This window comes from Eutrigla gurnardus (genome assembly GCF_963514095.1).
Source record: "Eutrigla gurnardus genome assembly, chromosome: 2".
Lineage (NCBI taxonomy): Eukaryota > Metazoa > Chordata > Actinopteri > Perciformes > Triglidae > Eutrigla > Eutrigla gurnardus.
Window position 1 is genome coordinate 16,485,637 of NC_139916.1, and position 26,026 is coordinate 16,511,662.

General features: G+C 41.2%; 2 protein-coding genes across 4 annotated transcripts; one reads left to right on the forward strand and one right to left on the reverse strand.

Moving 5' to 3' along the window:
* Positions 1 to 749: 749 nt before the first annotated feature.
* srpk1b (SRSF protein kinase 1b) lies at positions 750 to 21,020 on the forward strand. 3 transcript variants are annotated; one of them, XM_084032020.1, is made up of 16 exons: positions 750 to 823; positions 1,487 to 1,541; positions 12,508 to 12,635; positions 12,883 to 12,991; positions 13,685 to 13,772; positions 13,885 to 13,972; positions 14,746 to 14,852; positions 14,964 to 15,129; positions 15,746 to 15,771; positions 15,879 to 16,125; positions 16,285 to 16,704; positions 17,331 to 17,425; positions 18,152 to 18,259; positions 18,904 to 18,973; positions 19,217 to 19,309; positions 19,641 to 21,020. In XM_084032020.1, the coding sequence occupies exons 1-16, from the start codon at positions 811 to 813 to the stop codon at positions 19,823 to 19,825; spliced, it is 1,998 nt and encodes a 665-aa protein (XP_083888146.1). In that variant the 5' UTR covers positions 750 to 810; the 3' UTR covers positions 19,826 to 21,020. The 3 variants fall into 3 exon arrangements, with proteins under 3 accessions (XP_083888146.1, XP_083888145.1, XP_083888147.1); XM_084032019.1 differs by lacking the exons at positions 750 to 823; positions 1,487 to 1,541 and adding an exon at positions 5,272 to 5,417; XM_084032021.1 differs by lacking the exons at positions 750 to 823; positions 1,487 to 1,541 and adding an exon at positions 7,842 to 8,010.
* Positions 21,021 to 21,093: 73 nt separating this feature from the next.
* Positions 21,094 to 25,236, reverse strand: lhfpl5a (LHFPL tetraspan subfamily member 5a). Its single transcript, XM_084021992.1, has 3 exons — positions 24,752 to 25,236; positions 22,189 to 22,425; positions 21,094 to 21,521 (listed from the first exon to the last, which is right to left on the reverse strand). The coding sequence occupies exons 1-3, from the start codon at positions 25,152 to 25,154 to the stop codon at positions 21,511 to 21,513; spliced, it is 651 nt and encodes a 216-aa protein (XP_083878118.1). The 5' UTR covers positions 25,155 to 25,236; the 3' UTR covers positions 21,094 to 21,510.
* Between the last annotated feature and the right edge of the window lie 790 nt (positions 25,237 to 26,026).

The following is a 26,026-nucleotide window of genomic DNA, read 5'->3' on the forward strand; positions in this document are numbered from 1 at the left end:
AATAGTTTAAAACAACAACTTTGGAATAAAAAATAGTCACAGTAAGTAAAAGAATGACGAGGCACTGAATTCAATTGTAGACTGTTTGTTTGTTTGTTTTTGAGTTTGGGTGAAGACTGACTTCAATGTGACTTTTAAAAGACAATATAACTTAGACTAACACACTCACAAAAGTCTTACTTGGGCTGTTATGACTAAGAGCCTTTTAATGCTAACTAAGCAGATGTCACTAGTAAATTATAGCTTGCAATGCAAGTAGGTTAGGTATGTAGGTAGGTATTAGGTGTGTCAACATTTAGTGTTAAGACCATGTACAAGTGTACATTGTGCTCACATGAATCATATTTCCAACATTGTAGTACCACAAACAGAAAATAATCACAAGGGAACAGGAACTTCAAGGCAGCAGGGTACATAGCCTACATCAGAGATCTTCAACAGGGGGTCCGCAGAGTTACTGCAGGGGATCCCGGAAATGATTTGATCCCAAGCTTTATTTCTTCCAAAAATGAAAGTATGTACTCTACAACCTATATTAAGCAAAGATAAATCTTCCTGTTTATTCAATGTTATGAGGTGAAATTGTGATGTAAAAATGCCAATATATAATTTAAATATGTTCTGTTTATATATGAACCTGTCAACAATTATTATTGGCTCTGCATTACATGCATCACAAATACCACGAGCCGTTGACGCCCCCTACAGCCAGACTCTGTTGGCCGTTGGCTCGTTCCTTTTCGCGCACTTTAGCGTTTCAACGTTTCCAACAGTCCGTGAACGCAGCTTATCTCCTGACTGGTTAGCAGCATGGAAAGAAAAGGTAACGTTGTTGTAACTTACTCCAAAATGCTTTTTACACGTAGTACTGGAAACACACAGTCGCGTTTCTTCCAATATGTTTCTCTGGGAAATGAATTCTCGTAACGGTTTTAACAGCTGTAACTGTAACAGTTGATGGAACGTAAAAGTGGACCATGCGCTCCGCTGTATGTGTATGTGTGTGTTAACAGTATGCTAGCTCTAGCTACCAGACTAACGTTAGCATCTGATCCGCGGACGAGTATGGGCCAAAACTTTTTATCCAGGTTATAGTTAAAACTGAGCCCCATTGTACCTCAGCTATTAATACATTCACAAGAGCTCGGCGTGATAAAGGGCAACTCATGTGTGATATCCGCAGTGAAAACCACCAAGTTAATGTTAGCAGCTAATTTAAAATGCCTCTTTTGTGGGCAACACACCGCCAAGGCCGGTTTACGTAGCTTTTTGAGAGGCGTTCACTTCAGCTAACTAACCTGCTAGCTATACGCACAGTTGCGAATATAACTACAAGTTTGTTTGTTTGTTTTACACCTGCAGCGAGGTACTCTTTATCTAGAATAATGAATAATACACACAATAGCTTTTTGAGCAACAACAGCCTCGTGTTTAGAGGAAAAAATGGTGTGGAATTAAGTATTTGTGTTTTCCATTTTTTTTCCAGTACTGGCAATGCAAGCAAGGAAGAAGAGGACAAAGCCCAGGAAACCTGGCAAAAAGTAAGTTGGACAAACTTGTTTTCATGTCACAGTTTGCTCTGTCTGGTCCGGGATCACAAAGCAGCAGGTTCACTCCTGAGACCTGCTCAGCTGCATTTCCCCACTAGGCTCGTGTTTGGGTGTGTTTGTTAAGACATATCTGCTGGTGGATGCAGCATCAGAATATATCTGTATATTAATCTGTACTCAAGTCATTTCTTATGATATACATTTTCATTTTTTGAAAGCATGTCATACAGTCAAGTAGTTGATTTGCTGTTTTGCAAATTGCTCAAACTAGTCAAAATGTCACCCTAGTTGACATAACAAACAACTATATATATATATACATATGCACACATGATGTACCATGAAAATTATATCAAGTTATGTAACTCAGTCTTCCTCAAAGAGAGGTCGGGAGCCACTGGTGGGTCACAGGAGATTTTATTTGAGTCGACAAATACATTTCCACATGAGGGGGGCTGAATGTTCATGTTGTTGTGATAATTTTACCTACCTTAGCCTACGTATGACATTTAATTTAATATGAAAGGCTAGCACAAATTCGGTTTTAACTGATGAGAGAGAAAATACAGGGAGACTGTTAACTCCACCTAAATATATTTATTTTTTCTCATTTATATAGTGTTTTACATGTAGTATATACGTTTTCAATAAGGTATGCATAAAATGATCAGACTTATATCTCCTTTTACTAATGTCTGGTTTGCCTTATTCAAGATAATGAGATGTAAAAATGGTCAGAAACATTGTGGTTAGTCTTTTTTTTTTTTTTTTTTTTTAAGTGGAACTCCAGAATAAATGATTTGGAAAACACTTATGTTACCCATTAAATACAAATAATTGTTTATTCTGAATTTTTACAGAAGTCGAGACATCAGGGGTCTCATTTATAACCATTGCAACACACTAAATGCACTTTGAAAAAGGTTTGCGCCACTTCCCACGTAAAAGTTGATAATAGTTGGATAAAAAACAAACTTGATTGGAGACTGTGCGTACCTGTACAGGAACTCTGACCCATACGTATGTCCATTATGGAGACAGGGGAACTGGTGATGCAGATGGTGAGCTGGGGTCAATCGAACCCAGACAGTTGAAATCAAATGTGAGAGCCTCTCAATTTAATCATCTCACATGTTACTCATAGAACCACTTCATTATAAACATTCAAGGCAGGGAGTGCTGTTTGCATTTAGGAAAAGGAAAAGGACTTGGAAGCATTAAATGTTCGCTATTGTTGTAAGCTTTTTTTTCAACATTATTGATTCCATTTATATGAGCTGGTACGCTGTATATCGTTAGTCTAATTGGTGTTTTAATATTACCTCAAGCTAAACACGGTAAGAAATATCTTGATTGGCCACCAGCTTGTAAAACAGAAATGAACAGCAGCCTCAAATGTATTCCCTGTGACTGACTCTCACATGAATAATCATCATGCATTGTGCATTCATATGTGTGACAACACTGCCAAATACTTAACGCAAACAAAAAGGACCAGATTGATTCATATGAGCCAAACCATAAACCCACTTTGGTCTGTGTCCTGAGGTCACCTGCTTGTTCTCCCAACAGACATTTGATTGATGACCTGCAGATGATGACCTCTTAAATTATTCAGTCTTTCTCCATCAACTCTCCTTCATTTCCTTCACTGGCCCTGTTCAGATTTAGGCAATCTTATCACAATTGGACAGCTCTGAGTACAGATGAAATGCACCCACGTTGCATTGAGGACTCATTGAGGTTTTTAGATCACATTCAGCGGTGGTCTGGGCTGCACATGGTCACATTCTTTTGCTGCTAGAGTGCACCGGAACAGCTCTCTGACACTTTTTTTTTAGATCCAATCCCAAGCAGTCAGTCAAGACGCATGTGGAGATGCATCAGCCAAGATGCATGTTAATGCCAGGTCTGAACAGACTATGGACTACCACAGCATCACCACATCCCCACTATCAGTCTTGTAAGTTTCCCTGTCACCCATTTGCAGCCCTCAATTCCCACTTCTTCTCTACATATATTGAGACTCAACCTCCACTAAATTTTCCATTTCCCCCCGTTGGAGCAAGCCACATAAATATACCTCCCTGCTTTGATTCCTCTCATCTGTTTTACTCATCTCCGTCTTTACTACCACCAAGCCACTCCACCTACCAGCTTCCTAAATCTCTAAATTTCTCTCATCACCCCCCATCTGTGGCTGTACAGATGCCTGTCACTGGATTACTTATAATATTAATATATATATATATATATATATATATATATATATATATATATATATATATATATATAGGCCTTTTTGTGTAAACAGCGACAACTAGGGCTGTTCAATTTTGCCCAAAAATAAAATCCCGATTTTCTTCTCTCAAAATCCGATTTTCGATTACGATTATTTTGTGAAATGACAAAAGGCAAAGAAATTATTTCAAATATGCTGTTTTTTATTAAACATTTTGCAAATAATTTCCCCGTTTGGATTTGAGTGCAAACCTTGCTTAAATAAAAAATCCCTCAAGGGATTAATATAAAGAACAATTAATGAACTTTTGCCATCTGGCTTTGCTCCATGTTATCTTCTTGAAGACCTCTTGTAAACAAAAACAAAAAAAACAATCCCTTTGAGATTAAGAGGAAAAACCTCACTTTCACATGTATCTTAAGGTGTGTCCGTTAAACAAAAATGAAGTGCAGAACTTTAACTTTTTGAAAAATCGATTTTACGATTTTCACGTTTTTAACATCGTCCTCCTAACTACATAATCACGATTACGATTTCAAATCGATTAATCGAACAGGCCTAGCGACAACATATTGTTTGGGCGGAGCCAAACTGGTGGCAGAAAGTGACAGTTCTGTAATAGGGCTGTCACATGTGAGTGTCAAAATCTCGAAAAGTAATATAGATCATCCGGCCATCTTCTGATTGTTTTATTGGTTTGCCAATAGAAGAGCGGCTGTCTAACATTAATGATGGCCTAAGTTACAGTCGCCTAAGTTACAGTCGCCGCCGGACATCTTCCACCATCTTGTGGAAATAATCAATATTGATACAAAAGAAAACCTCAAGTCATACAAATCTCAAAGATCATTACATTGTAATGCCGATATTATATGCTTCCAAGGGTTAGCTAAGTTTGTGTCCAGTCATAGGGTAAAGTCAATCACAGATATAATATTTCCATATGCCCCATTCAGTGTTTTGTTTGCTAGATACATCGTCAATGTGGTTTGTTTACATGCTACTTACACGCTTATGTTGCTGAGGTTGATAAGTGGTGTTTCTCATTAAAGCCTAATAAGAATGCCACCTTTGTAGTTGCTGTTGTTGCCTCTTTTATTGGTATTTACTACATCATTGATTTTGCCATCGTGCCTGATGAACAGCGGCGAGAGCTGATATGAAGAGACGAGAATTCCATGTGACTCCTGTTGTTTTTAGGACACCATCATGCACCTGTATCTTTGCCCTAATCCCCTATTGACTGTGATGTTATGCAAATCTATAATTTCTGTCAATAACCATCAAGCAAGTAGCGAGCATCCAAGCATAAATCAACACCTCTCTCTCTCTTGCTCTCTTTCCCTTGCAACCCTTATGCTCCTTCCCTCCCACTCTTGTGACACTCGCTGTATTGTGGCTGCTTTATTGAGAGGACGCAGCAGCCACTGTTCAGGCGCAGAGAGAGAGAGGAGACCTGGTTCCAGAGCCACACCTAGCTTTAAAGTGCCGCTTGCCTTTGCAAGTTCAGTATAGACTTATGTAAAATAGCTTTAGCTGTGTGTCCACTGGGTTATGTGGCTCCTGGACTGGATCTTCTCCATCAATACAGCTGTGGTGAAGTTAGCCAGCGGTCTCACATGCAAGTGAGTAGTCTCTTGTGTTTTGGGTATGAGTAAGGAATCAAGATTGAAAGAAAACAGATTTAAAACTGTGCACCGAATGCCAGTTTAGATAGTTTGGCTGACTTATTGATGGACTAATCCATGTTTCATTAAGGAGCAGATGATTGTTGCTGATCTATGACGTCTGATGATGTGGTTCATTTCTGCTGCCAGCTGTTTAAAGAGCTTATAGCCCACACAATTTTTTTCATTATTTCTGCAATCCATGTTTTGCATCATTTAGACATGAAACCACTTGTTTATCTAATTTTCTGTACCTCGGATATCATTTTGGACCTACGTGTGCACTCAGGAGACTGAACAGGAATAGCCAGCGTTGCAGAGCATGTAGCAGCACAATTGCACTCATTGTATTTTGCGTTTATCTCTCCCTCTCCTCCCTCCATAGCTGCAGTTCATTACATAACCCATCAAATCTTTGATCATCTGCAGCCCACGACACTACCTCTGTGTCCCCCTATTTCTCACTCTTGATCTGTCTTCACCCTGTAGGTGCTCAAACGAGGGTGCTGCAGAACACTCGTTTACACTTTATGTGCAGTGCACCCCAGTACAGTTAACTCATGCTGCTGTTTCATTCTGCTACCCAGGCACTTGTCATTGATTTTATCTGGTGGGAGGAGGAGGAGGAGGATGTAAACTTTTTGGCCGTATTCCATCCCCAAGAGCACTTTCCTCCTCTGTGCCTTGTTTATTTTGCCCGAGAGATCTGATAGGGCTGGATGGTTGGAAGCAATGCAGCCGAGAGAAACCAGGAGACGCTAACACACTCCGTCATGTCAGATGTGCGCACGGGAGTGATGGAGATGTCAAGTTGTTGTGGCTCTGTATTTTGTTTCAGTCTTATGTGGTCTAGGCCACAATCACTGGCCCAGACCACAGTTAAGCAGACCACTTAATAGGTGTATAAGACACAGTCAGCATGGTTTTAAGAGGACTTAAAGTAATTTTTGGTAGTGAAATTGTTACAAACATTTTTTTAAAGAAATTTTAGTTGCTACAGTTGCAACGGTGCGTAGCTGGCGCCTGCTTTCATGTAGTAGTCTATAGTAGTCTCCCAGTGGTGGGAGTGAAGCGGAGGGATCACGGGGTGTAACTCTTGTCTTGTTTTGTTTGTGGCCCGATAAAAATAAAATCCATCAAATTCAATACCATGTGATTTTCCAAGCTACTGAAGCTATACCTGTCCTATTTGTCGACGCTGCATCAAGGCTTTCATACAGATGTGGGTGTGGTTTAATTTCTCAGCTTCTTGCCCACTATTCGTGTTTTTCAAAATTGTCAAGGCTTGGGCTCAGACATTTGGGTGCCTTTTACATTGAATATATTGTATGATTTTATCCAGTACACATTTTCTAAGTGACAATTAAATGTACCCTTTATCATCCAAAGGAAACATTCTGATCTTCTTTTACCAAATAATTACGATTTTTAATTTCACTACTTGGTTAGCATTTTGAAGAAGAAATGCCACCTGGCATTAAAATGACTTATATTATATATTTTGTTGAGCATGTTTGTACTTTTTTGCCTGTCAATGGTGTCATATCCCTTTTGCAGTGTAGTCTGCCAGAAGCTGTCATAAATGGACTTTTAGCCCGTTTTAAGCCACTGTTTGTATATGATACACTTTTTAGGCCCCAAAGATACGTATTTTTAAAATGACTCACTGTAGAAAGAAGCCATGACAGCTAAAGGTGGCAAAACATTTGCAGACACGCCCCTGGTGTCAGTGTGCGGTTTATCCTCTATGCAGCCAGGGATTGTACAGAGGGATTTTAATAACTGCAGCCTTGTTTTTCCAGCATATATATATTAGATTTAACTTAATAATGAATCTATTTTCATTGTCTCAAGTATGGAATTACACGAGTGTTGGCTCCTTACTGATTCCCCTCCTACATCTAGGGGTCAGATATTGCTGGATTGTGATAATATGTGGAGCAGTCCCTGCAGAGGCTGGGGCATGATGCATGTAACTAATGGGAATGGTGTTGTTTTGGTCAGACACGGAGGAGGGGTAGGGACTGATGTCGTCCTCACCTGCAATGCAGTGCTGGGCTGCATCACCCAATCATTTCCCAGCTGTCAGTGAAGGGGGCTTGGCCAGCGGCTGACGACAGCCAAGGAGAGTTCTCGGTCAGACAGACCGACAGAGAGAGAGAGAGAGTGAGTGTGTGGGAGAGAAAGTGAGCGAGAGAGTCGGAGAGCGTGCTCCAGGACTCAGCATCAGTGTTCAGCCTGCAGCAGAGCCTCCACGTTTCTCCTCTTCTTTCTCTTCTCCCCCTCCTCTCTGCGCTCATCTTCGCACCACCTTTTCCCCTCTTCTCATTCTGTTTGCCACCCCCTTCGTCTATAACCTCTGCTTTTCAGTTATCAGCACTCGTCCCTCTCTCCTCCACTCTACTTTTCACTCTCCATCCTTCTCCCCATTGCTTCTTTCAGTCCTAATTTTTATCTCGTGGTGGATGGAGTGAGAAGGTTTTTTAACACCTCCACTCTCTCCTGTCGTCTTCCCTCCATCACCTCCCATGGGCATCCGTGCATCTGCCAGGTAGGAGCAGGATTTATGTGTGTGCGCGTGTGTGTGTGCGTGTGTGTGTGGCAAGCATGACACCACAGAGTTGGAGGTTATCTTGAGAAAGCTCTAAGTGTTGCAGAAGTCCTTGAAGTATATGCTTTTTGTTCATGTGCACGTTGTCTGGCCAACACAATATTGAACTCTGTCAGACTGTTGATGTACTGCAGTGAGAAAAAAACTTGAATGCGTGATCTTGATGGGCACGATCATCTGCTGTCTTTTGGCGTTAAATGTGTAAACGCTCCTGTTGGGATAAAATGTAATTTTTATGTCATGAACCTTTGCTAAATATTCCCCCCTCATATAGAGATCCCTAATCTTTCCATCGCTTTTTTTGCCCTCTGCTTACTAAAAATAGTGTTCATTCTGGCAGCTATTTTTAGATCTAATCCTTGTCCTGGGATCAAAGGTCATTGTGTCAGTTGTTTTTAGCTTAATCCTTCGTATTAAGGGTAGTCAACAAAAACTGAACATTTCAGTCATAATCGATAATCATGAACATGTTTAGTTTAGGGAAACACTTGTGATTTGAGTCTTGTTCATCACTTTATATTAGTCAATGGAAATGATTTTGGTCTGGTCTTATTCAAGACTTTTAGTATTGGAATCTCTGGATATATCCACCATCTTATCACATCAGCTAGGCCACAAAAATGTACAGTATATTCAGTATCTGGTCTGTTCTGTCAACGCAGCAGGTGCTGCAGAGAGAAGGTCAGATGCAAAATACACAAAAAAAAAGACAAAGCCGACATTCATTGACATGGATGAACATGATTCTTGTTAAAACATGTCAGAGACCTCAATGGTTTATGCTGTTACTTTGTTTGTTTGTTTCATTAGCAGTGACATAAAGAGATTCAGTCAGTTTTTGTTAGCTTACATTAATTTACATGTTTTTTGCTGTGAAGAAGCCATGTTGACAAAGTTTTTCACAACTTTTGTTTGCAAAATTATACTGAAGCCTACTCTTTGTTATTGTTAATTATAGAAATCCTGACTCTAAAGCTTGTATTTGTCTCAGTATTGAGACGCAGCAATCTGGAGAGGGAATGGTGAATTTTCTTTCACGTTTGAAGCATTAATGCGATGAGATTGACTGTGCCAGTGTTTTTGATATATTTTTACACTGTGTGCATGCGAGGAAACGAATACATGGAGTGTTATTTTTCTGCCATCGCCACATGGTGTGTGGGCTGAAAAACTTGTGTGCTGAAATTAATGAACTCACAATCAAGCCCAGAGAGACTGGAGGCCGCACATTTGTCTTTTAAATAAGTGTTATTCTAATTATGAGAAGACAAAGCCTAAAAACATTCCCCTCTTCATTGCTGCTATTAAACAAAGGGAGACACAAGCTTGGTTCTTGGTTGAAAACATGAGCAATTGAAATAATTTGTGTGACTACTTTAGTGACACCTTTAATTTTGAGAGAAACATCTCACAGCAGATGAATATGTAGAAGCAGAATCACAGAACATGTTTTGTCCTAGGAGGATGCTTCCTACACAGATTAGGCAGACCGATATCAGCAAGCCAATGTTATTGGTTGACATTTGGATTACTGCTATTATATCTCAAAGCTCCCAAGTTGGCAGATATGCAAATGGTAGCATTTCGTTTTACTCATGTTGATATTGGTGTCTGCATCAAAAACACTGAACTTGTATTGGGCTCAAAAATAATCCATACTTTCATTCAGCTTAATTTAACTCGGTCATTTCTTGTAAATAGAGTAAAGGATATAATTTATGAATTAATCTCTGCACCTCGGACTTCAGACAAACATTGTAAACAGATTTTCTATGTCTATACCATCACAATTTAGAAGCAAAGGCAGAAAACACATTTAAGAGTAAACTGTTTCCTTCAGAGAGTGTGTGGCTAAGTCGGCTGCTTAAAGGTTGCATCAGTGATTCTGGTTGCCCTCACTTCCATTGCGAGATCCAAAACAAACAGAGCCAGCTAGCCCCTCCCTCCCGTGTTTTGAAAATGATCATGGACCGCATTTTCATGAACGTGCCACCCACCCCTTGTCTGTGATTGGTTGGAACACTGTTTATTTTGCTTTTGAGGTGTTGGTAGTACCATTTGTTTTTGTGTGCGATCTCGGAGCCTAGAGAGACGCGTTTTTTTGAGGGTCTGCTTATGGGGCGGGCAGCTAGCGGATCGTGAGGTAAAAACAGATGAATGTGATCATTTATGTTTCGGCCCAGAATCGCTGATACAACCTTTAAAGTGGCGTTCCATAACATTTTCATCTATTTAATTGTCTTTTAAGTTACTATCTATAAAAGAGCGAGTTAAAATAATGGTGATTGATCATATGACCCACTAATGAAAGTGCTTGTACTTGCTGCTTTGCCCAGAAATAGTATCTCTGTGTCTGTGGCGACATCCCCTCACAAAATTAAAAATTAGTAATGCTTATTACATCAGTCAACAGTGGTTGGTCTGCCCAGCTGGAGCTACTCATGGAAGCATATGCTGCGTTTCATTGTAAATGGAATTTGGTAACTTCAAACTGCTGAGTCAGGCTCCCTCTAGTCTAAAGTGTTTGAGCAGGTACATTCATTACTGCTGACTCACAATGGAGGATCAGAGAAAGAAGACTAAGGGCAAGTTATCAAGAGGCAAAGTGACAACGAACGAGGGAAAACGACGGGTCTCCTTTTAGTGTGGCACGACCAACTGTTCGGTGAGGAAGATGAGGTCCCAGAGGCTCGCCTGCAGTTACATCGACCACCAAAGAGGCCGCTAGAAGCAACGTGTCTCAAATCTTACCGACTGCCACTTTAAATCCTCTCATAGAGTATAATGTGACTTTAATTAGCTCCAAATCCTGCTGAGCACCACTCAGTGTTTACTGTTTGACTCAGTGTCTTAAACTGAAACATAATATCCAAATGTCACCCACAGGACTGATGTTGGACTGCTTTGAGAGATTTTAGGTTCTTAAATTTAAAAAACAGACACAGTGGGATAATAATACTCTATGTTGGTGCAGGAATTGCTCAGATTCCTATTCTTGTTTGATTATTCTTCTATCCTTCCTGATTTTGTATTCTATGCAGGCCTTCTATAGTTTTTGTACAGCTGTTGTGTTGAGATAACATTACAAAGCAAACAACAAGCCAAACAGATGGACTGTTTTGTTGAGCTTTTTTTTAAAAAAAAGTAATCCTAGCAAGGCATTTTTAAAAGTACATTTTTTGTACTTGAAAGGATTTTGATAATGTTAAGATGCTGTTGGCCGTCAATTGAAATCAGCACCATGGACAGCACCAAGAGGATAGTTGCTTCTAGACAAACTGAATAGCTTGTGGTTTGCTATACCAAGTTGCTTAAAGTTACTTAATGGACCACAAAACAAGGAAGAGATGATGTTGTATGACAAAACCCTCAGTGTGCAAGTCCTTCATGCTTTAATAACGGACTCAGGTAGTGTTTGTCGTGTTCCCAGGTGATAGTTTGTGCAGGCTGATTTCAGTGAAAGTACATGCTACACCTTCAGAATCTGCAGGGGCATCTTGTTTAACTTGTTTAATGTCTAACTAGAATCCTTTGTGATGGTTTTCATGGAAACAAACATGGTATCTCTTGCTCTCCGATGAGCTGTCCTATATGAAGAACTTAATAATTAATACCACTTTGTTCAGATTCACATAACATGCGTCTCAAATGGTAGTACTATGGTGAAAGTAAGTTATTCATACTTATTAATACATCAAAGCAAAACGACTACAAGCTGAGTTCAAGCTGTTTAAGGGAACACTTAAATCACACATAAGATCTTGATGAACAAATGAAAATCTTTACTGATGTACAGTGTATTATTATTTCAGAACAAAATGACTTGAGCTTTCTAAATGGACAGATTGATATCCCTGATGTTTAAGTCACTTGGTGTTATACTGTTATACTATACTATATTGCTAGTCAATATATTTGTATTTGTATTTTTTTCTTTTTAAACACTGACATTTCCTGGTATTTAAAATTTTATATTTTTTGAAGTTGCTTCAGTTGTGTTAACATGATGACACAATAATTTGCCTAGACATATTTGCTGTCGTTACTGGCTGTTTGGAATTTAGTTATATAGTTATATAGACTATACAAATAGTCCTATATCTGTGTCAAATACCGATTTGATATTCAGTTTTAATGTCCTGATGTGTGTGCCCAAATCTGACGTGTCAATGTCAGACAGTAACTCCCCGTAGTCTTAAAAGCATCTTTTTTCATGTCTTTTAAAAAAGAAAGTATTATTTCTCACAGCAGCTGGGATCGGCTCCAGCCCCCGCGACCCTGAATACAGGATAAGCGGTAGACGATGGATGGATGGATGGATTTCTCACAGTGTTCTTTGATCCCTTCGTACTTACAGGACTGTTTTGTCATTCCAAAAAATTATTAAACGTGGCCTCCCTTACCACCCCCCTCTCTCCATTTGTCTTCCCCACTCAGACCAGAACCTCATGGTCGTGGAGGCGGCTCTCAGCCAGGCCAGGCAGACTCTCCAGTCCCAGAGCAGGATGAGGAGATCCTGGGCTCTGATGACGATGAGCAGGAGGACCCCAATGATTATTGCAGAGGTAGGGTGGGGGGTGTCAAAACAATGATATAAAAAGTGACTCTTTAATAGTATTGTCATAGATTTAAGTGATTATACAATTTATTACCTCATTTGGAGTAGACATAATTGTTTTTTTGTCTGCATAATCTGTGGGATAGCGATTTTCTGTCAAATCCTCTTGCACGCCAGCTTTACTTTATGTAATACAACACTCACAAAATAATTAAAAACACTGTTTGATGGTATCTGCTTCTGTTTTTGGTCAGGTGGATATCACCATGTAAAGATTGGAGATCTGTTCCACGGGAGATACCATGTGATCCGTAAGCTCGGCTGGGGGCACTTTTCCACTGTGTGGCTGGCCTGGGACATCCAGTAAGTGTTGCTCCGGTACTCACCTGTGTGACATTCAGATGGTGACGCACGTATTTGCAGAAGATAAGAGGGGATTTTGGCAATCCACAACCTCGGCATTGTGTCGTTTCTTAAAGGAGCTATATACAACATTCAGAGCATTCATATAGCAGCATGAACTATTAATGCTATGTAGAGTCGAGGTGAAGTCTGAACAGGTGAGTCTTGAGAATCTTAATTCTTAAGATTATATGCTTAAGAATTCTCTAAACCCCAGAAACAGGTATTAAGTCCATGATACTCAATACCTGTTGCTAAGATATGAAATAATGTTTGTAGGTTCTATTCAGTTCAATTTTATTTATAGTGTCATATCACAACAGAAGTCATCTCAGGACACTCAACACATTAAGCAAGACTGGAATATGCTCAGAATTTCCAGAGTCAATACAATTTAAAAGCCCCTACATCACCCAGGAGCAAGCGTTACAGCGACAGTGGCGAGAAATAACTGCCTCAATGGGCTTGTCTTCTAGTGAAGACCTGGTACCTCTTCTTCTTTTTTTTTTCTTTTTTTTTACATTATTAGAAGTTTAATAGATTTATATCCACTGTGAGGTTTGGTGTTACTTTAGTTGATATAAATTGATACACGCATCAAAATAGGTTCATGTGTTTTGATTAATAAAATCCCTGATTTTGTGTGTTTTTCAGGGAGAAGCGCTTTGTAGCCATGAAGGTTGTAAAGAGTGCTGAACATTACACAGAAACGGCTCTGGATGAGATCAAGCTGCTGAAATCTGTAAGGCACTCACAGTCACAATGCCAGGCTTCTTTTCACTGTGGTCCACACTCCAGTGACTCCAGTATCCACAACTTTCACAGCCCTTGCTATGTGTGTGTGTTTTCTCCAGGTGAGGAACACAGATCCCAATGACCCCAGCAGAGAGAAAGTTGTGCAGCTTCTAGACGACTTCAAAATTTCTGGCATGAACGGCACTCGTATCCTTTGTTGCTATGAAGTAACAGTTCATGTGTTCAGAGCAAATAGCTACTTTAGTGTTGAACGTCCAAATGGAAGTGTGTCATCTCCGTCTGGACATTAATTACGCTCGTCCTTGTTATTGTGTTTGAAAGCCACATTTGTCTGCATTACTTTTAAATATTAACATATCTCAGCCAGAGTTCTACCGGAATAAAGCATAGAGTGCCAGTCATTTGGCAGTTAAAGCAATTTTCTTACACTTCACACTGTGCCCTGCTATTAGCGGTTCACAGATGTTCATCTGACTTCCGGCTAGCTGCGTGCTTTGGCACGTCTTTAAGCATCACAGTCCCCAATGCACCACAACTCGCTCCATCGCTGTCTCCCTCACACCACCCAGTCTAAAGCTGGGCAATCAGGCAACATGCAGGAAACTTATGTGGTGTATATTGAAAGTTTTTTTTTTAATGGAATACCATGAATGGTAATTGAAGTTCAAATATGTGCATAGGAAAGGTGTGGGCAATGATGTGTGTGCAGAAACACTCATAGATATTATTTAAATTGTAATCTTTTTTTGACTATCAATCTGGGCTGAGCTCAGCTGGTGAGAAATTAAGTTATAATTTCAATGTTTGTTTTAAAGTTTGCTTTTAAATCCCAGATCAAGACAAATGTGTAGTTATTTGTATTCTTATGTGTATAATTCTTTGGTCTACTGTAGATTGAGAATGATTGAAGTCATTTGAGAATTCATGTTCTATTAGTCCTTGACCTTGTATTTGTTCAGATGTGTGCATGGTATTTGAGGTGCTGGGTTATCATCTACTGAAGTGGATCATTAAATCAAATTATCAAGGCCTGCCCCTACCTTGTGTTAAAAGCATCATAAAACAGGTAATGTATAGCTACAGCAAGGTTGAGAATTATTTATTTAAAATTCCCAGCAGGCAACATTCACCTTTACTCCAAACACCTCTCATTTTGACCTTTTTTTCCACATCCCAGGTTCTGCAGGGTTTAGACTACCTCCACACCAAGTGTAAGATCATCCACACAGACATCAAACCAGAGAACATTCTGCTAACCGTCAACGAGTCCTACATCAAGAAAATGGCTGCTGAAGCGACGCAGTGGCAGAAGGCCGGCGCTGCACCTCCCTCGGGCTCTGCAGGTCACAACCTTTCATTTCCTCAGGATTCCAATAAGCAACTTTTGTGGTTTGATCGGCAGGTCGCTGACAATGAAGAGATTTGCTGTTTAGAATGATCAGCATGTCCAGTGGCTTTCACTGTTGACATACAGTTTACTTTGTGGTTCACAGGATCATTGTCAGCAGTATTAATCTCTTATTATTGCCATTAATACTAAACAGGTCGTTTGATCAAGTAATGTTTCTTAATTGGCCTAACCATTGTATTGTCAAGAGGCACGACCTAGCCATAAATTAGGAATGCACTGATGTTCAAGGTCTGCGGTGTAATCCTCTTGTGTGTGCTCGATGTAAGCATTGAGAAACTTAAAAGCATGTGGAAGTTTCTAATAAAAGAGCAGTGCTTAGCCGTGTGTCGGTGTGAGTCACCACTGGATTGGTTATGGAAATTACAGGCTTGTTCAGATGAGTGTGTGACTCCCACTGAGCCGGGTGTCGCTGCAGAAGCAGTCTATTAGTACAGCTCGTTGTGAATCAACGCAGCCACCCGAACGGAATACTAATTATAGAGAGGCAAAGGATAGGACACATATATGGCTCACTAAAGTAATCCTCTGATTTTTCCTGTCTTCTACAGTGAGTACAGCCCCAGCACCCAAACCAGTAAGTTATGTTTTTGTTTTTTGTTTTTTTACCACATCTAGTGATTTGAGACTTACAAGTTCAGTCAGAATACAAACTGATTTTTTTCTCTCCTTTTGTGTTCCAAGATTGCCAAAATGTCAAAGAACAAAAAGAAGAAGATGAAGAAGAAGCAGAGGAAGCAGGCAGAGCTGCTCGAGAAGAGGATCCAGGATATGGAGGGAGGAGCAACAGAAGGAGGAGAAGAGGAGGAGGAAGAGGAGACCACAACGGAGACCACAACGGAGACCACAACGGAGACCACTGAAGATACGTCATCAGCCACCCTTTGTATGTCTGCCACGCTGCAAGACATTGCCATCCATGTTAACACAGGTAATGAGACTGAGACGGAGGACAACAAATTACTGTTTTAGGTCAAACATTGTGTATTGGTTTAACACCCTGAATAGATGGTATCCAATGGCATGAGGCATCTGAAAAAAAGGCTCAGGTTTTGTGGTGTTGTATAATCCACACTGCATTTCACCACAGACTCGACTCCTCATGAGCAGCCCGAGCAGATACCAGAGGTGGAGGAGCAGAGAGAGAATGCGGCCGCCAAGGAGAATGGGATAGAGGTGAACTGCAACGGCCACGCTTCCACACCGGAGAGCGAGACCAGTCTGGAGGAACAAGGGACCAAGCAGTCGACGGAGGAGCAGGAGGACCAACAGAATGCCAATCAACCAGAAAGTAGCACAGAGACCCAGGACACGTTAAGTAACGAAGAAGAGCATCAGACCTGTAACGGTTCATCCGGGGACACCGACCTGCAGCAGCTCCCTGCTTCTGTCAGCCCAGACTCTGTCACCGTAGAGCTGAAGGAGGGAGACGAGGAGGAGAAAAAGGGGGAGGAGATGGACACTCAAGAGGAGAACAAAAGAGGGGAGGAAGAAGAAGACAGCCAGAGTGGTGAGTTAAACTTTTACCCTTTTTTCAACCACTGTATGACAATACTGTATATTTTGTATCTTCTGTTTTTTATTTATTTATTTAGTTTCAAATGAAATGGCATCAATGATATTTGGGGATTTTCTTTTGTGAATTTTATACATTTAGTTTTTGTAAGTCCACTATAATTTCACTTCTTATTTTCACATTTAACAGCATGAGATTATCAATTGCACATGACCACATTCCAGTTAATATGCACTACAGCAAATATAAGGCAATATGCATTACAATGAGGAAAAAAACAACTTCAGAATAGTAGTAACAGTACTGGAGTGGCACAGTCGGTGTGTGCTGTACAATGTTCAGTAAGACCTGGAAGTGTGCTAGTCAGGCTAATGCTTATGGATTCCCCAGCACATTGCTAACAACCTCTGCTAACCAGTTATGTAGAGGGAACGCTGTGATGTAACCTTCCATTGCAAACTGAAATCTCTCCAGCCTCCATTCCCAATTTTTGGAACGACCCAGTTAGATATGAGCATTCTGCTGGTTTAGAATATTCTTGGTGGTGTTCTATGTGTCTGAATTTTTCTGACATTCTTCGCATGCTTCTCAAACTTAGTCTCCTCCCCTCTCTTTGACAGGAGCATCAGGCAATATGTTAGTAAACCCCCTGGAGCCTCTCAACGCTGAAAAGCTGCAGGTTAAGATCGCTGACCTCGGCAATGCCTGCTGGGTGGTGAGTGCAAAGTTGAAGTTGCTCTTTTGATTTTTCATTGGTGTGCTCTTGTTGCGTCCTTGAAAAGATTTGTCGACAGTAGTGCTGTTGGAACGAACTTCGGTAATCGGATATCTTTTGAATGGTAAAAAGAAAAACAGTACTAATCGAATGCAGTCATGACAAAGATAAATGCATGCTGCTTACTGCTAGCTAGATCGACCCGCGTCTCCATCGGCTTATTCATCTGGAACGAGACCAGCAGCAGGATGTACGTGAGACAGTGAAAGTAGAGCTGACGGTGAGACAAGGAGGGCGTAGGCATGGCAACGGGGACACAGCATCCCCAGGAGAACGGCAATGTGGTTGTTTTACTTTCTTAATTATTACTTTTCTAGAAAAGCTGTCACCTGTTGGTAATTCAACATATTTATTGGTGATGTTTTTGGAAGGCCCTCTAGTGGACAGGAAATAAAACAACCACATTGCCGATAATGGCATTGGCAATGTATAAGCCTGTGTATTGTAGTTAATAATAGGCTGAAATTGAGCATTAAATATTTGAATAGAATTTGAAAATTGAAAAAAATATGGAATGAAATTCAAATAGTATTATAGAGGAAAATTGACAGCTCTAGTCGACAGCGAAGTTTAATTGAGCGGTCTGACCTTTTTTAAATCTTTTGTAAACACCAGCTCAGTGATTTCTTTTGCTCAGCATTTAAGATTTCTCTCTTCTTCATGCAGAACAAACATTTCACAGATGACATCCAGACGCGGCAGTATCGCTCTCTTGAGGTGCTAACAGGAGCCGGCTACAGCACACCAGCAGACATCTGGAGCACAGCCTGCATGGTAAAACAGACGCAGGGTGTCACAAACACTTAGCATACCTGCAGAACTATAAGGGATTGAGTGGAAAGACCAACTGGAGAGCTATTTAAACGATGACAGTAATTTGTCATGAAAACACATTGTGTTCAGGCAGGAACATGAACAACATGTTGAATGCATTTCCTCCCCCCCATAAAATATCTGCAAAGCCTTTTCTTTATGGTTTCGACCTGCGGCGTTCACAGCAGCTTCCAGTCTTCTCTTCTTTTATTGGTTCGTTGCTAGGTTTTACTCGCCGTGATCCCCACCAGCGCGGTTACTGCCGTCAGCTGAAATGTCTATCATGTCCATATGCAAGAACCCCTAGGACATTAGAATATGAAATACAGACAATTTGTGAGTTTGATAATCACAATAGTCATCTACACACATTAGTGTAACAGCAGAATGTTGCTGACCCTCAGAATGAATCAAAACACTCAAGATATCAAGGGGGTGTGACCTCATAGACACAAAATGTTATGCGTTAAGATAAAGGAAAACAAAAAGTGAAAGTAATCCCGATTTTGACCTCATTGACCACACAAATGGAGTTGTTTTGATTGAACCAACCATGCACTGGTTATTCAGTTAATGTGTGTTTGTGTTTTGTTTTTTGTCCTCAGGCCTTTGAGCTTGCTACTGGAGATTATCTGTTTGAACCCCACTCTGGAGAAGACTACTCCAGAGATGAAGGTCAGTGTCTGCTTCCCGGAGATATCCGCCCCCAAAACATCAGAGATCAAGTTTTAACTTGTGGTTAACTTCAATAAACAATACACCCTGACAAGAGTGAGAATGCCAGGTTCACATGGCACGTTGTAGACTTTGTAGAGTATATCATAACGAGGCCAGAACTTCCAACATTCATTGAAACATTTGTTTTCCTCTGTGCTTCATTCTTCAACGCTGTTTATGTGTTTCTCCATCTCTTTGTAGATCACATAGCTCTGATCATCGAGCTGCTAGGTAAAGTTCCTCGGAAGCTGATCTTGGCAGGCAAATACTCAAAGGAGTTTTTCACCAAGAAAGGTAAACATGCCATCCACCCTGCCACCATCTGTCTGCTGTAGATAAATCATGTTCATCATTAAAATATGCTCAGGTATTTGGTGCAAAAGTTATCTTTTTAGAAGGAGCACCTGATGGCTCAAGGGATGAGCCATCTGCTCAGTTTGAGGGCAGAACTTGCTAATTAAATTGAGTGTAGCTATTTCCAGTTCATAGAGGTGGTGCAGAGGGCTTATGCCAACCAAAAACACTCTTGCACGTTATTTATATGAAATCAGAATGTTGCACCCTAAATAGGTAATGCGCTTCAGGTTCAGCAGTGTAATAATTGATATGTGATATTTTCTCCCAGGCGACCTGCGTCACATCACCAAGCTGAAGCCGTGGGGTTTATTTGACGTCCTGGTGGAAAAGTACGAGTGGTCCAAAGACGAGGCGCACACCTTCAGCACCTTCCTGCTGCCCATGCTGGACTTGGTGACTGAAAGGAGGGCCACCGCTGCCCAGTGTCTCTCCCATGCCTGGCTCGCATCCTAGAGGCCGGCCGCCAACACCTCCACCCACGTCTTGCAAAAGGAGAAATTAGGTTTGAACATCTTGGGCTTGAAAACATACAGTAAACACATTCACCTCTGCGAGACTTTGACTGCATCGCGCCTGCATCCTCCTGTCGTGGCTCTTGGAGGCTTCCCACACATTTTCATAAATACAATAAAAAGAGAGAGACTGCTGCTGAGTCTTAGTCCTGTTTTGGATTACACTGGTGATAGAACGAACTTGTGGTCTTCTTCCTATATTTATGGCTCTTTTTTTACTCGCTGTATAGGACTTATCGACCGTGCTATTTTTTTTATTTTTTTTCCTGACTCCAGCTCTTTCTCTGCAGCACATTCTCTGTATTTTTAGCTATAAGTAATGGGACTGTCGGATTTAAAGAGCGGTTGCACTTGCAAATGCAGAAGAAGGCAGGGTGTTAAAAATAAAAATCACCATCAAAACCACATCCTGTTTTAATTGAGGTCATTAATAAACCTAATCTGTCTTTGTTTGCCAGTTTGGCAGTCAAATGTGTGCGTAACGCTAATGTTCTTAGCACTGTTGAATCAGCTTTATCCTTAAAAAAAGCTTTTTTTATTGGAAAGCATCCATTTCAAAGTCTGGAGACTCGTCAGAAATCTTTTCCAGGAAAATCGAACTAATCTCATCATATTCTTATGTTGTCTTTTTAAAAAAGCACTTGTATACACAAAATAAAAACATCCAGATTCCTTTCTTTCTTCATGTACAAGAGAACACCTTTCTGCTGTTTCATACCTGGATCACTGGCCTGTTAAGAAAGGCCACATTAAGTCAAATGTATGTGGATCCACATCCCGTGTGTAGTGCACCACAGAGTCAGCCTTAAGTCTCTCCCTCTGCTCTGCACATCAAAGGCACAAGCTGAAAGATTTGAGCCTTTTTCTTTTTTCTTTCTTTTTTTTTTACAATTTTTAGCAATGGCTCGAGGAATGTTCAGGAGATTTCCAGTTGTATGAAAACTAAAGCTTTGCTTGGAGTGTTTCCACTGCACATGGAGGTGTTTGCTTTGGAAATAGATTGTACTAAAAACAGATGCTGTAATAATGCTTGCTTGTTTTTCTACAAAGTCGCCTCTCTTTCTGTCCATGTCTCTTTATTTGTTGATTTTTTTTTTCTGTAGGTAATAAAAATAAAGAAATAATTCAATATTGAACTAGATTGTATCAGCTTCATAAATAGCCACTGCAGTGTTTCCGTTCTCTGACATGAACATGTAGAGGTATAAATCCCAAAAAATTCTGTCACCATGCTTGACTAAAACTAGAAAACTAGATTTTCTTTCCACTGAATACTCGCAGATATATGATCCAAGTTTATTATGAGAACTGTTAATTTATTAGGCTGTCGAACCAAAATCACTGCAAACCCTTAAACACATCACATTTATTAGTTTCCGTTAAATGAAGAACTGTATGACAATTCTCTAAATGCCTGAAAGCAAATCCATAGCAGTGACTCTTTCCCTTTTTTTCAAAGTTGTAGATAAGATGTCAGAATTCCAAGGGCAGAATGAAGTTCTTGTACAAGTTATTTTTAGATGGCAATTAACTGCCCTGTAGCCTTGGAATACATTTGAATCCCTCGAGTCCGTAGAGGTCCTTGTGAAGCCTCGTCCATCTCTTCCCTCCGTTGTCCACGGTGGCCTAGGCGTTATCTGGAAGTGAGAGAAAAACATTACTGGAAAGGGAAGGAAATGTACTGCGTTTGTCAGTTCAGACACGGACAGATTTGAGTCAGTAGCTCAGCTGGATTTGAACACAAACACCAAACAAGACCAGGAGTCTACAGGCCTTTTAGTGGCTCTGCGAGGCTGTGTTCAAGGACAGCTTTGAGCTGATGCTCACAGTGACGATGCAAGCATGTTGATGCTTAGCAGGTAGAATGTTTACCATATTACTTTAGTGTGATAGTAGGTCATTAGTATATGAAAAATACTCATTTTGATGATGATAGCGCTAGGTGAAAGGGCAGTCTATCAAAGGTACACTTAATTCTCTGGGGAACCTTAATGGCAATCCATCCAGGATTCATCCTCAATCCATCCAGTATGTCTGTATAAAAATGCATGCAATCTACTCAATTGTTGTGGACATATTTTAGTCGACTGGACGCCACTTCTTCTGTGTTTATTCAGACCTCAGTGAGTCATCATTTATACAGAGGCCCTTGAGGTTTCAAGGCTGCCCAGCCTCTTTCCCTTTTCCCTCCAGCACCAAACCCTCTGAAACCTTTAACTCCAGCTACATTATCCTCATCTAGCCCGTGTCTCCCTCTCCCTCTCCCACCCCACCGTTTCCCCCTGCCTCCCTTCCCTCCGGTACCTTTCCCCTCCACCTGGAAGTCCTCTGGCAGCAGCTTATCCTGCCGGCTGCCCAGGCTGAAGGCCAGGAAGGAGAGGGTGAGCGAGTCCATGATGCTGATGATGGCCAGGATGTAGGCCCAGCGCACTGTGCAGTTCCCCAGGGTGTATTTGTCAGTCCGCTGGCCACACATGCGCTTCACCTCATCCGAGTCCCAGCCATCGGGATAGATCATACAGCCGATCACCATGCATGTGCCTGAGAGAGAGGGAGGCACAGGACGGGAGAGTTGGGCTTCAAATCAGGTTTTTATATAACTGAACATTTAAAAGGATTTTGACGTAAATGTTCTTCCTTCTAATCCTTTAAACATGTTTTAATCATTTTGAGGTTTGTTCTGTTGGTTAGACAAAACAAACATTATGAGAGTGCCACTTTAGTCCTAATTGGGATGGGCGTTTTTCACTTATTTTTTTTTAAATAGATTTTTCAAAACAAACCCACATCGTGCTGCTATTATCACAAGCACCTTCTCCACCTCCAATGCTGAAGCAAATAACAGGCAAACAAGAGAGAGAAGCAACCAGAAAAAGGAAATATGCACACATGTAGGTGAGTTGCCTAGCAACTCCAGAGCATCTCAACTCAACTGAACTTGTTCATCCATAATTGACTGCAGAAAGGCCGTCTGTCCCACCTCAGCACGGACACCCATGTGAACTATCGGGTGACGAGGTGAAACATTAGCACACACACACACACTTTCACTTTCTCAAAGCGCTCATGCTCACTTTGTCAAATTGACCAAGTCTCTTCATCAATTTCAAGATAGCTGTTCTTTAAACTGCGACCCCCCCCCCCCACCCCCTTACTTCTATTGTCTAGTAAACCCCTAAGCTATTGAGTTGGCCCTGATTAACTCTACTTAAAAAAACAGAAATATACTTTCACTAAGCTAATTAATGGGGGCTGCACAGTGGTGTAGTGGGTAGCAAAGAGGGTCTGGGGTTCGATTCCCAGGTTCGGGTTCTCTGCAACCTGGAGATAACCCCGTGTGAGCGTGGGTTCTCTCCGGGTTCTCCGGCTTCCTCCCACAGTCCAAAGACATGCAGGATGGGGATAGGTTAATTGATGACTCTAAATTGACCGTAGGTGTGAATGTGAGTGTGAATGGTTGTCTACATGTCGGCCCTGTGATAGACTGGCGTCCTGTCAGGGTGTACCCAATGTCAGCTGGGATCGGCCCCAGCCCCCCACGACCCTGAATACAGGATAAAGCGGTAGATGCGGTGGGTGGATGGATGGATGGATGGAAGCTTCATTTTTTACAGCACCCAGCTCAAGATTTACTTATAAATTTGACTTACTGTCATGGAGCAGAGATATGACTACTTAAGAGACTTGAATAGATATCACATTTGTGTACATTTGTGTAATATAGTATAATATTAAATACTAATATAATATTAAAAGTCTGGCATTTGTTGGAGTGCACGCGTACACACTGACTGAACGGCAGGTGTGTGTGTGTGTGTGTGTGAGGGGGGGGGGGGGGGGGGGTTTGAAGAGGGACAGGAGAAAGTGTAACGGCACACCTCCAGGTTAATCTCATTATTACTTTCATTACAGGCTTGTCCTTTCACTTGCAGCTACATCTGTTCACAAGCTGCTTCACGTTTCAAAGCCAGGATCGTGTTTCACTCTGTGCCCGTGTTAAAGGGAACTACTCAAGCGTTGCTGGAAGTTGTCTTTTAATTCCCTGCATGTCTTCTTGTCAGACGTGGTCTTTCATGGACATGCCTCTGCATGCCTCTGAGTTTTCTTATATGTCCATATGAGGCCCGGACGTCCTCATCTTTTTCGCTCTGTGACCAAAAGGCCCACAATTACTGGTGCCAAGTGTCCTGAGATTTGGCTTTGTTTGGCGTTGTCTCTTTGACATGGGAAGTAACTAAACACGTTGACTCAAGTAATTTAATGTCATGCTGATTTACACTTCAGCTCCACCAGAGCTCAGAGGGACATTTTACTGATAGCCAAAGTTACTTTAGGGAATAAGACATTTTAAACCTATACGTGTTTTAAAGTGGTGCACTGTTAAGGAATACTAAACTAATGTTTTGAACACAAGAATCCACTTTTTCTACAGTGTAGTATATTTGCTACTTAACATCTCCAGTTTCCAGCTAATTAATTTTCACATTGATGTGCCATTGCTTGCTTATTTATTATAGAAACCAAGTAAGGTTGTGTGTATTTCTGTGTGTTTCTGACTTGTTTCTGTGTTGGTTTAGATGATGAGAGCTGAATAAAGACCTATAAGGCCAGAAGAATGCAGCAGACATAAATAGAAACTCAAATATAGGCTACCAAGAAACAGACGCAACCCATAAGAATGTTTTAAACATTACAAACTCTATAAATGTTATATTGTTTTTCTACCGGCATGAAATAGTTTATATATTTCATGCTGTATCTTTTACATGCTATCAGCGTATTCCTAATGTAAATAAATAGGCTATCATGTTTCTTTATATGACGCACATGAACTTCCATGTGCGCAAAGTTGCAAAGTTGCGCTCACTGGAGGCCAGCTGCATCCAGGCGCAGATCTTGTAGACGCTCCCCGCGTTGCAGAAGAAGAAGAGGCTGAAGCAGACGATGCTGCCCACGATCAGCAGCATGGAGATGCCCACGAAGAACATGGCGGTCTTGAAGGCGCCGGACGGGATGGAGCCGAAGTCCAGCGCGCTCCCTTTGCACGTGAGCTCCGAGGTGAGCGCGTTGCCGATGCAGTAGTGGAAGAGGCCGAAGTAGCCGGCCTGCGGCGTGTCGACGCTGTCGCCGATCCAGTAGGGCTGGATGAACACCACCACGGTGATGACGGAGAAGGTGATGGTGAAGACCGTCCACAGCACGCCCACGGCCCGCGCGTTCCGCACGTAGTTGGTGTGGTAGATCCTGGCCGCCTCCTCAGCCGGGAGCATGGTTTCTTCAAAGGTCTGCCCCTCTTGGATGTTCTTCTTCTTCTGTAGACCTTTTTAAAGAGTGGAAGGGAAACAGTCCTAACTTCCCCTGGATCATACAGACGCTCGAGAATGTCCTTAACCTTAAAATGTTTAAGTCTTCATAAAGTAACTTACTGGGCAGCGGCAAGAGCAAGTGAAGAGTGTTTCCAGTGTGTTTAATGTGTGCATGGTTGTGCATGTCAGCGTGTTTCCTCGGGTAACCTAATGAATGATTAATGGTGAAAAGATCTGCAGAATCAATTAACAAGGAGGACATGGCCAACCCGTCGCTGGGCTGCCTATATGGCTTCAAATACTATAAAAAGGAGCAGATAGTTAAAACCACATTAGTTGTTTTGTTCCATCTCCTTTATACCTAAACATTCTCACTGCAACAAGTAGTAGTCATCGACATACATAGACATACTAACACACCAACAGTTTCCACTGGTTAGTGTCTGAATAGCTTGCAGGTACTGCATTCTAACACTAGAGGGAGCCTCATCACCAATATCTTTCCTGTTTTGCCCCAAATCCCAAATTCAAAGGGAAACTGGCAGGATTTGAACCCTGTACCTCACTTAAAATAGGCCAGAGGTGTTAATATTAAATACAAGCCAAAGTCCTGGATGAACATATATATTTATGGGAAAATACTGTATTAACAGTGAAACAATAACAGCCCTTACATACAGTGATAGTTACATCTAACAATTGATAGTATTTTCTAAACTGATGTTATTTTTGTAATCGATGTAAACTCTTAATCTGCTAAATTGCTATATTATCAAGTACAGTAAACTGTCCAGTTGCCTACAATAAATCGTACAAAGATTACCATGAACTGGATG

What these genes read in the sequence shown, in the direction of transcription:
- srpk1b (XM_084032019.1), top strand. Translation starts at nt 5,347, where the DNA reads ATGTGGCTCCTGGACTGGATCTTCTCCATCAATACAGCTGTGGTGAAG. An exon ending in GCCAGCGGTCTCACATGCAA is followed by an intron (nt 5,418 to 12,507) that starts GTGAGTAGTCTC and finishes TTCCCCACTCAG; the next exon opens with ACCAGAACCTCATGGTCGTG. An exon ending in AGACTACTCCAGAGATGAAG is followed by an intron (nt 18,974 to 19,216) that starts GTCAGTGTCTGC and finishes ATCTCTTTGTAG; the next exon opens with ATCACATAGCTCTGATCATC.
- lhfpl5a (XM_084021992.1), bottom strand. Translation starts at nt 25,154, where the DNA reads ATGCTCCCGGCTGAGGAGGCGGCCAGGATCTACCACACCAACTACGTG. An exon ending in CTGGATGCAGCTGGCCTCCA is followed by an intron (nt 22,426 to 24,751) that starts GTGAGCGCAACT and finishes CCTCTCTCTCAG; the next exon opens with GCACATGCATGGTGATCGGC.